At 41.4% G+C, this 10532-nt stretch overlaps 1 protein-coding gene across 1 annotated transcript in view; it reads right to left on the bottom strand.

Moving 5' to 3' along the window:
• Positions 1-504: 504 nt before the first annotated feature.
• Positions 505-10532, bottom strand: part of LOC139401215 (ATP-binding cassette, sub-family A (ABC1), member 12) — a 60256-nt gene continuing 50228 nt past the window's right edge. Inside the window, exons 54-59 of the mRNA XM_071145611.1 lie at positions 7927-8061; positions 7233-7336; positions 6460-6552; positions 2954-3059; positions 1941-2078; positions 505-1498 (exon numbers count right to left, since the gene is read on the bottom strand). Of these exons, the coding sequence (XP_071001712.1) occupies positions 1382-1498; positions 1941-2078; positions 2954-3059; positions 6460-6552; positions 7233-7336; positions 7927-8061 (693 nt within the window). The 3' untranslated portion in view covers positions 505-1381. The remainder of the gene's footprint in view (positions 1499-1940; positions 2079-2953; positions 3060-6459; positions 6553-7232; positions 7337-7926; positions 8062-10532) is intronic.

The raw sequence follows: 10532 nt of genomic DNA, 5'->3' as shown, positions 1-10532 counted from the left end.
CATCGTCTGTGGACCTATTTGGGCGGTAAGCAAATTGGAGTGTGTCTAGGGTGTCAGGTAGGGTGGAGGTGATATGGTCCTTGACTAGTCTCTCAAAGCACTTCATGATGACGGAAGTGAGTGCTACGGGGCGGTAGTCGTTTAGCTCAGTTACCTTAGCTTTCTTGGGAACAGGAACAATGGTGGCCCTCTTGAAGCATGTGGGAACAACAGACTGGGATAGGAATTGATTGAATATGTCCGTAAACACACCAGCCAGCTGGTCTGCGCATGCTCTGAGGGCGCGGCTGGGGATGTGAGTTTCACCAATTGGCAGTGTATCAAATACATGTTCTCCCCACTGTACGTGACATCATTTATTTTTCATAGCATGAATAGACAATGAATTATGATGAAGGTAGCTAACAACAATCTTTAGGAGGAGGGTCATTTTCTTGCACATGGTGAAATGCAATAGATAGGGCATGTTTCATGACGCACTGTTATAATAAGCAACACTGTGTGTGCTATCATATAATAGCTTTATTAAATGTAAAAAATAAGTTCAGTACATTCATATCCATGTGGATCTGTGCATTAGGAAGAAAGTGAACAATACAATATTGAGATATGCCATTAGAGGAAGTGTTAAGGATGCCAAAAAGTTTGGTATTGATTATAATATTGTCACCATAAGTATGAGAACCTCTGCAGATATACTAGGTAGTAGGCTACATTTAAAAAATATATATATAATTCTAACCAATGGGCCAAATCAATAGAATTGAAACAACAAAAGATGTGAGTTTCACCAATGGAATACAGAGTGATAAAAGTGGAGAATGCTTGTCTCTCTAAGGTTACAACTATTGCTAAAGAGCAGTGACTCCACCACAGTACTCAGATTTGCAATGGTAATAACATGACAATACAATGTATTTGATCTTAAGGCACGATTTCCATTAATATATATTTTGTTAATGACAAGTAAACAGATAATTGCACTTTTGTTCATTGGTTATAACCTACAAGTGAGGAAGGAAGGCCATTACATTTTTGGGATTTTGACACAATAGTGAAGAAACATGATAGAAGCATGTTCACATCTCTATGAATCTCATTACCTGATGAAACAAAGAGACACACCCTGTTCAATTTAACAGTCCAAAGTGGCAACAAAGTGACTTCATAAGTTATCCTTCATAAGGTATAAAAGTGAAACTGAGAAGAGTACCAAAGCAAAATTACAAGATTAAAATTAAGTAAAGTGATTGCAGGTTGATTTACATTTTACATTATTATTAAAACTTAGATCTGTTTATTAATTTATATCTAGTGTGAATGTTGCTCTTCTTCCTTCACAGTTTGTGTCTTCAAATAGATGCATTGTGAACAAGATGAGCTATGTATCTGAAGCCGCGATGGATTCGAGGCTGATGCTGTCTGCTTCGGAATATTCGTCGCTGTGGATTGAGATAGTCTCGATGCCAACCTTCCCCATTGCAAAGTTGATGAAGACCTGGAGGGGAATGAATGATTCAACAGGATCAGTGACTGGGTTGGTTGTTCTGACTGCTTTACATACTTTTCACAGAGAGTTCTACATGGAACCCAAAATTATTCTACCTGGATCTAAAAAGGGGACAACCAAAGAACCCTTTTAGAACCTGTTTTTCTAAGAGTGTTGGTTGTACAGTTACTCTGAATAGGTTTCAAAACCTCTCTTTGCACCTTGATTTTTGAAGTGTGAAGACATAATGGCCTTTTAAGTCTGTTAGGTCTCTCTCTCCCTCCAACAGACTCCCCCCCTCGGTTTCTCTCTTTCTTTTTCTCTCTCATTCTCACACCCCATCACTCACTCTCTCCATCTGCCTTTCTCTCCGTGTCCCTCTCTCTCCCTTCCACCCCACACCCTCCACCATCCTTCCCTCACTCTTTCGGACCATCCCCCTCTCTCTCACCTCATCCAGGGTAGTCTGGCTGACAGAGAAGTGCTTGATCTGCAGAGTGGCCTTGTTAGACTCCAGCTGGTCAAAGATGTCCGCCACACCTCCAGGTGCCACAGGCACATGATACTCCACCATGGAAGAGTGCTGGTCCTGGGAGGAGGAGACATTAGGGCACATCTCAAACAATCAGGTGCCACATGTCATAAACTGTGCTGTTCTACAGTACAAAGGCAAACCGCATGAACTACATTTTTTGTTACTGCTAAATCTGACTTCAAAGTATTTTTCTATCCCTCACCAACTTCAAACATCTGCTATCTGAGCAGCTAACCGAGCGCTGCAGCTGTACATAGTCTACCGGTAAACAGCCCACCCATTTTTACCTACCTCATCCCCATACTGTTTTTATTTATTTACTTTTCTGCTCTTTTGCACACCAATATACCAATACCAATACACCTGTACATGACCATCTGATCATTTATCACTCCAGTGTTGTTAATCTGCAAAATTGTAATTATTCGCCTACCTCCTCATGCCTTTTGCACACAATGTATATAGACTCCCCTTTTTTTCTACTGTGTTACTGACTTGTTAATTGTTTACTCCATGTGTAACTCTGTGTTGTCTGTTCACACTGCTATGCTTTATCGTGGCCAGGTCGCAGTTGCAAATGAGAACTTGTTCTCAACTAGCCTACCTGGTTAAATAAAGGTGAAATATATATATATTTTTTTAAATAAATCTTGACAGACAACCATTTCTGATCAACTGGCTTGTTCTTGTGTCAGGAAATTAAATACAACATTAATCAGATAATATACCTGACCGTAACAACAGGTCAAAGATTTTTGACCAAATTCGTAGTTACTGGGTTTTGCCATTATGGTGCAGTGTGTGTGAATGTGCTTTGTGGGAATTTTATAGTAATGTATTTTATACTGGCACAAATCAGATTTCCCCTCTGGGGATCAGTACAGTTCATTCATTCAGTCCTCCAGACCAGACTGTCCCAGGTATCTTACCTTGAGGTACGTGCTGGGGAAGTGGCACTGCATGAAATTGGTGATGACCTCCACGTCACAGGAAGACACAGCCAGGTACATCTTCACCGTGAAGCCGCTGCCAAACCTGAGAGAAACACACATCATCACGAAGAAATGTTGACTATTTTATTACCAATCAGAGTTATTGTCTATTGTTCTACGACTTCAGAGAAGGCCTAAGGATTTCTAAAATATTTGTTGTAGTTTTAAAATATACATTTACTTTTAATTTCTATTTAATCTTTTCAATAATATTTAAATTATATTCTAACTATTTTCCTATTTTCAATTGTATTCTGATTTAATCTCTTCAGTTTGTGTTGGAAAGGAAAGGGTTAACACCGAAGAGAAAAAAATCCAATCAGAATTTTTCTTTGGTGGTCTCTAGGGACATAAATCTGCCATTAGTTAAGTCAGCCATTGGCTAGGCCCTCAGAAACCTGCCATACAACTGTATTAGGGCAGAATTTTGGAGTGACAGTGGAATCAACTATATGTCACTGCGCAATAGCGAGCAGTAGTTCTCTCACCGTCAACTGCGTTTATTTTCAGCAAACTTAACAAGATTCAACAACTGAGACATAAACTGAACAATTTCCACAGACCTGACTAACAGAAATTGAATAATGTGTCCCTGAACAAAGGGGGGGTCAAAATCAAAAGTAACAGTCAGTACTGCAGTGCATCTCCTCCTCATGGACTGTACCAGATTTACCAGTTCGCTGTGAGATGTTACCCCACTCTTCCACCAAGGCATCTGCAAGTTCATGGACATTTCTGGGGGGAATGGCCCTAGCCCTCACCCTCCGATCCAATAGGTCCCAGACGTGCACAATGGGATTGAGATCCGGGCTCTTCGCTGGCCATGGCAGAACACTGACATTCCTGTCTTGCAGGAAATCACGCACAGAACGAGCAGTATGGCTGGTGGCATTGTCATGCTGGAGGGTCATGTCAGGATGAGCCTGCATGAAGGGTACCAAATGAGGGAGGAGGATATCTTCCCTGTAACGCACAGCGTTGAGATTGCCTGCAATGACAACAAGTTCAATCTGATGATGCTGTGACACACCGCCCCAGACCATGACGGACCCTCCACCTCCAAATCGATCCCACTCCAGAGTACAGGCCTCGGTGTAACGCTCATTCCTTCGACGATAAACGCGAATCTGACCATCACCCCTGGTTAGACAAAACCACGACTCGTCAGTGAAGAGCACCTTTTACCAGTCCTGTCTGGTCCAGTGATGATGGGTTTGTGCCCATAGGCGACGTTGTTGCTGGTGATGTCTGGTGAGGACCTGCCTTACAACAGGCCTACAAGCCCTCAGTCCAGCCTCTCAGCCTATTGCGGACAGTCTGAGCACTGATGGAGGGATTGTGCGTTCCTGGTGTAACTCGGGCAGTTAATGTTGCCATCCTGTACCTGTTCCACAGGTGTGATGTTCGGATGTACCGATCCTGTGCAGGTGTTATTACACGCGGTCTGCCATTGCAAGGATGATCAGCTGTCCGTCCTGTCTCCCTGTAACGCTGTCTTAGGCGTCTCACAGTATGGACATTGCAATTTATTGCCCTGGCCACATCTGCAGTCCTCATGCCTCCTTGCAACATGCCTAAGGCACATTCACGCAGATGAGCAGGGACCCTGGGCATCTTTCTTTTGGTGTTTTTCAGAGTCAGTAGAGAGGCCTTTTTAGTGTCCTAAGTTTTCATAACTGTGACCTTAATTACCTACAGTCTGTAAGCGGTTAGTGTCTTAACGACCGTTCCACAGGTGCATGTTCATGAATTGTTTATGGTTCATTGAACAAGCATGGGAAACCGTGTTTAAACCCTTTACAATAAAGATCTGTGAAGTTATTTGGATTTTTACAAATGATCTTTTAAAGACAGGGTCCTGAAAAAGGGATGTTTCTTTTTTTGCTGAGTTTAGCTTTTGTTGTAGGATAGTGTGCAGCAGCTGCAGCAGGTGTTATCGAAGAGGATGTTGTTGCTAATTTGTTAGCTTTGCCCTTTTCAAGATTAACAAGATCAACAAGAAGTTAAAGACGTCCTCCAGAGATTTTTTTACTTTTACTGTTGAAAATCTGTATCCAAATTATAAATACAGTAAAGTACATACACTAAAGGGTAAAACATATATATATTTTGCTAAATAGTGTTTAGACACAACTGCAAACTTCAAGGAGTAGAGTATTCGAGCAGTTAGTCTGATGAGAATCTGTGATGTCAGAAAACTGTCTCTGAGCCTGTTGGTATCAGACCTCATGTTCTGATACCGTCTGCCCGATGGTAAGGGAGTGAACAGCTTGTGGTTGGAGTGTGTGGGCTCCTTGATGATTCTTTAAGATAACTGGTTACTTTGTGTACTGAATGTGAAAAAAATGTTTTCAATGAGAAATAAGACTTGTACATTTTGACTGGGAAATGCTTAGCCTAATGGTTGGGTTTTTGTTTTATGATTGAGACCTACTGGCTTATTATGTCTGAGTGAATGTACTGCTTATTCTTTAACATCATGCTATGTGTGACTGCTGTCTTTCTATCAGCCTTAGCAATGTCTTTTACAAAAAGTACAGTCACTGTCCTTACAGCATCACCAGCCTGTCACACTCACATTCTTTGATATGTCACTGTTGTCGCTTTTGGTGATAGTATGATAGCGATAGCATTAGGCTACCATAGGTTGTGTAAGCAGTTAGGTTGTTGTTGCTAGTAGCATTATCCATGCTGGGGCTGTCTGTGTGAGTGGCATCCCGAAACGTGGCTCAGCCTCAGGTCTGTTTGATTCAGTTGGGTGCATTAAGTGCTGCTATGTTTCTGTTACTTCCTTGATTTTTGAGTTTGGTACAATGTGTTGGAAGATTTTTTACCCCCACCGAAGGCCTAGGTCCAATAGTCACGGTTCAACACTAATATTTGTCTACAAGCTACAGCCTAGCATACAGTTAGCCTGGTCCCAGATCTGTTTGAGTTGTCATTGTGCAGTAGTTGGCTATACAACACAAACAGATCTGGGAACAAGCTAGCCTAGAGTACAGGAAACAAACGTCAGATCAGTCAGAGAACAATGGGAATAGCCTGGTCCTAGATCTGTTTGCACTGTCTTGCCAACTCCTATGGCCGTTTTCATGCCAAACAATGATCATATGAGTTGGCAAGGCAGCACAAGCAGATCTGGGACCAGGCTAGGTGTACGATACAGGGAATAAATGATGAGTCAGAGAACAATAGGAATATGTGGATCCCAAATCTCCTTTGGCTGTTGTAATGCCAAACAATTACTGTTATAGAAGTTTGCAAGGCAACACAACAAAAAACCTGCAACCAGCCCAGCATAGGCTCTGGTACAGAGAACAACAGATCAGTGAGAAAACAATAGGAGGAGAGCAGCAGAGGACCAGAGGTGACTAATGACTAGCTGAGAGGGGATGAGAGAGGAAGGAGAGGTGGAGGAGAGGGAAGGACGAGAGGCCACTGACCTGTTCTTGATGTGCTGCAGGGAGCCCAGACACCTGAACTGACCCTTCACCATGATGGCCAGACGGGTGCAAAGAGCCTCGCACTCCTCCATACTGGAACACACACAAACACAGTAGAAGTTATAGAGGGAAAATGAGCCATTATCTATCAGAATATACAACATATACTACAACAAGCACACACACATTTGAGTTTAGTTGACCATTTTAAAACACAAATAAAAAACACATAAAATCACTGAGGATGAGACAAGGAAGTCAGAGACGTATTTCCATTGTTGTCCTTATGATGGGAGATTAATTATTATTATTATAAACTGGGTGGTTCAAACCCTGAACGCCGATTGGCTGAAAGCTGTGGTATATCAGACCATATACCACAGGTATGCCAAACATGTATTTTTACTTTTCTAATTACAATGGTAACCAGTTTATAATAGCAATATGTCACCTCGGGGGTTTGTGATATATGGCAAATATACCACAGCTAAGGGTTGTATCCAGGAACTCTGCATTGTGTCGTGCATTAGAACAGCCCTTTGCTGTGGTATATTGACCATATACCACACCCCCTCGGGCCTTACTGCTTAATTATATAACTCATACAGTATACTGCGTAGCTTCACAGAAACCCAGTACCTTCCCTAATTTTATGATCACTCCTGGGCTATTACTTAAAGAAACTTTCTAAAAAAAATTGTGTAAAAGACAGACAGTATCTTAAAAAAAAGGTAATGCGATTGTAGAGGCGTTGGAGAGGTAGGGACGTTTACCTGTGAGAGGTGAGAACTACAGCACACTTCCCCTTGACTTCCTCTGAGATGATCTTCCACAGGTGACGTTTGGAGCGAGGGTCCATACCTGAGGTAGGCTCATCCTGAGGAGAGAGGGACAGATGAAAAGAGGAGAGAGGTGAGTTCAAGTGAGATGGAATAGGGAGGAGTGAATGCCTGGTGCTTGACCCGTGTAGTGGTCAAACTTGACTTATGTAAAGGTGAGGTAAGACACTGATGTCTGTCTGAAGATGTCCTAATATGGACACCATATACTGTATAGGACTGAGATAAGGCTTTCACCGGAGGAGCAGCAGCAATATGTTTGCTTCAGTATGAGGCCTAAGCCACAGGAAATAGGGGTGCTGAGGGTGCTGCAGCACCCCCTGAAATAAAAAATATGAATAAAAAATGTAATAAACACATTTCTGAGGATTTCCTAAAATGGACATCATACAGGGATGAGATGAGTATCTGCAACATTGTGTTAGCAGTAGGTATGATGATGTCACACTGTTAATTTGACAGATTGATGAATGGGTGTTGCTCTCGGATGGGTCCTCAGACTGCTCACCAGCAGCCTTATCTGTGTGTGTGTGTGTGTGTGTGTGTGTGTGTGTGTGTGTGTGTGTGTGTGTGTGTGTGTGTGTGTGTGTGTGTGTGTGTGTGTGTGTGTGTGTGTACATGTCCTCACCAGCAGCAGTATATTTGGGTGTCCTATGAGTGCCAGGGCAGTGGAGAGCTTCCTACGGGTTCCACAGCTGTAACTGTCACTGATGGTGTGTCTATGGTACCCCAGCTCCAGCTTCTTCAGTAGGTAATTGACCACCTGGGAGGGGAAAACAACAAGAGAAACCAGATTGGGTTAAAAAAGAAAAAGTCCAGTTACGTATATACCTATTATGGAGGAAAGAAGAATACATACTTTATTTTCCAGTTTGTGAGAAACTGACATTTTTCTAAAGATGATTTTGGGTTAAAAACAGAGACCAGTTACGTACTGTAAAACTTCAAATGCAATCTCAAATAGCCTCCTGTCCCTTGTTTGCAAGCTGAGAATCAGCACACATTTCAGCAAATAAATGTTTCAAATAAACCTGTGCCTAAATGAATTGTTTCGGAGTGAACTTCAGTGAGTACTGTAAATACTGTGCAAAATAAGATAAAGGAAAGCAACATCATGGCCATGGATGGCACAGCAGTGTGGTTGGACATGGACGGCTCAACTACGTGGGATACAAGGCTCAACGAGTCAGAGAATGATGCTTAAGTGCAAAATCGGGGGGTGTATGATAGGCAGCCTAGTCTTTGCAAGTCTGATCTGCAATTGATTTGTTATTATAATGTTTATACTGGCCATATTGGTCACAATTAACAGTGTGGTATCCTTTTGAACATTTTATTGAGAAAAACCTGTGTGCATTGAGGAAATAAATGCCTGGCTCAAATAGAAGCCTCTTTCTACTAAGCACTGGTTGTTTTCAGTGATTGAAGCAAATAAACTCCTGGGCTATTACTTGAAGACTTACAGATATACTGTAAACCTATTATGGAGAAATGTTAAGAAGAATAGGATACTTTACTTTTTGGTTAGAAATGTAAAAGTGTCTTCTGCCTAGTTAAAGAGATCATTTTGGGTTAAAAAGCAGTTAAATACCTATTACCCAGATGAATATCTAGTTTGAATGTTCCGCCATGCATATTTAATGACATTTGGCAATCAAGGGTGGGTTTGGTTGTTTTGTGTGCTATATTACCTGTCTTCTCTACCTATGTACATTTGCAAGCTTAAACCAGTCTGAGGAAGAACATAGTCTGCTTGCAATTTACCAATTTAAACCAAACAAGCTATAAGCTCGAGTTGACTAATAAGAAATTGACATTGACTGAGAGCAACAACACATTGAATTGTCTATGTGTGCATCAAAGACATTAACAGTATGCTAGACTTTTTGTTGCATTTAAAATAATCCATATTACACGCACCATAAAAACCCTAGACAGTGGAGCTGCTCTAAATGCAACTGTTTTATATTCATTCTACACTAAGGCTCCTTTACAGCAATCTTAAGCATGAGCTATTTTCCCATAGGTCGACAACATTTACACATGATTGTCTTTTGCATTCCTGGTTAATAGTCCTGAGCAAAGATATAGAACGCCTCCACACTCTTTAGGTCCTGAAAAATCTCTCTGGTCCACCCCAGGTATACTTCGATTAACTTCGTATAATAAACAGCTTTATAACATATGTGTTCCATGGATAAAGACACAACATCAAACAAATGTGAATTTTGAATGATTATCTAGCTAAAACGTTGATAAGAAAATATCTAACAGTTAGTTCAAAAGTATGTTCGTTCTCCTAGATTGTACTAACAGTAAGTGTACTAACATTTAGTTTAAAAGTGCTATTTTATTCTCTCTTCAGGTGGCCTTTAAAACCGAGCTATAATGTTTCCCCTAAATAAATAGTGGCTAAACCATGTAAATATGAAACAACCCCATTAAGGCATTAGGCCTTGGTCTAATTACCTCAAGTTATGACTGTCTGATGAAGAGCATTACAGAGGAGGGAGGCTATATATAAACCAACCTTTCCCTGTGAATTATCTTAAGACTATAACCACTGTTGTTATGGTCATTAAAGCCATTGTTGTCTCTCTCTCTTTCTCTCCCTCCCCCCTCTACCTATTTGTGTGAATTACCTAAGACTAGCAGCCACTGTTGTTGTGGACATTAAAGCCATTTTTGTCATCACCCTGAATGGAACAGAGAATGGTAACGACAGCAGTAATGGCCAGAGCCCTTGTAAGGCTCTGGTATAATGGAGATTATGGCGAGTCATCCGCATCATTTCTGTGTCTGATTGGCTGTTTGTATCTATTGGTGACATCATTGAGGTTGTCAGAGCCTATCAGTGTAATGGGGCTGATGTGTCCAAAATGAAAGGATGGAGAGGGAGGAGGGGAGAGGAGATGGAGGTTGAGCGAGCGAGAGCGTGGGGAGGAAGGGGAGAGAGAGGGTGGTAGAGGGAGCCCTTGATAGATGCTAGACATCCTCAAAAACCCACACAGTCAAAGGATGCTAGCTTTCTGCCTTTGTAAGCAGATCTGGGTCATCATGTATATGTATTATTCTCTGTAAATATGATTCAGTTTCTTTGAAAATGCTTTGAATGTGAGCACATGTGACTTGTAGCCTCTTGTGACATGTCAGATAGAAGAAAAAAAAATCTAAAATCTCATTATCTTTGACTGTTCTCCGTGCAGACTTCATCAGTATTGCAGCGAGAGAGAA

Source organism: Oncorhynchus clarkii, chromosome 3, assembly GCF_045791955.1.
Source record: "Oncorhynchus clarkii lewisi isolate Uvic-CL-2024 chromosome 3, UVic_Ocla_1.0, whole genome shotgun sequence".
NCBI lineage: Eukaryota > Metazoa > Chordata > Actinopteri > Salmoniformes > Salmonidae > Oncorhynchus > Oncorhynchus clarkii.
This window is presented reverse-complemented; position numbering and strand designations above follow the sequence as displayed.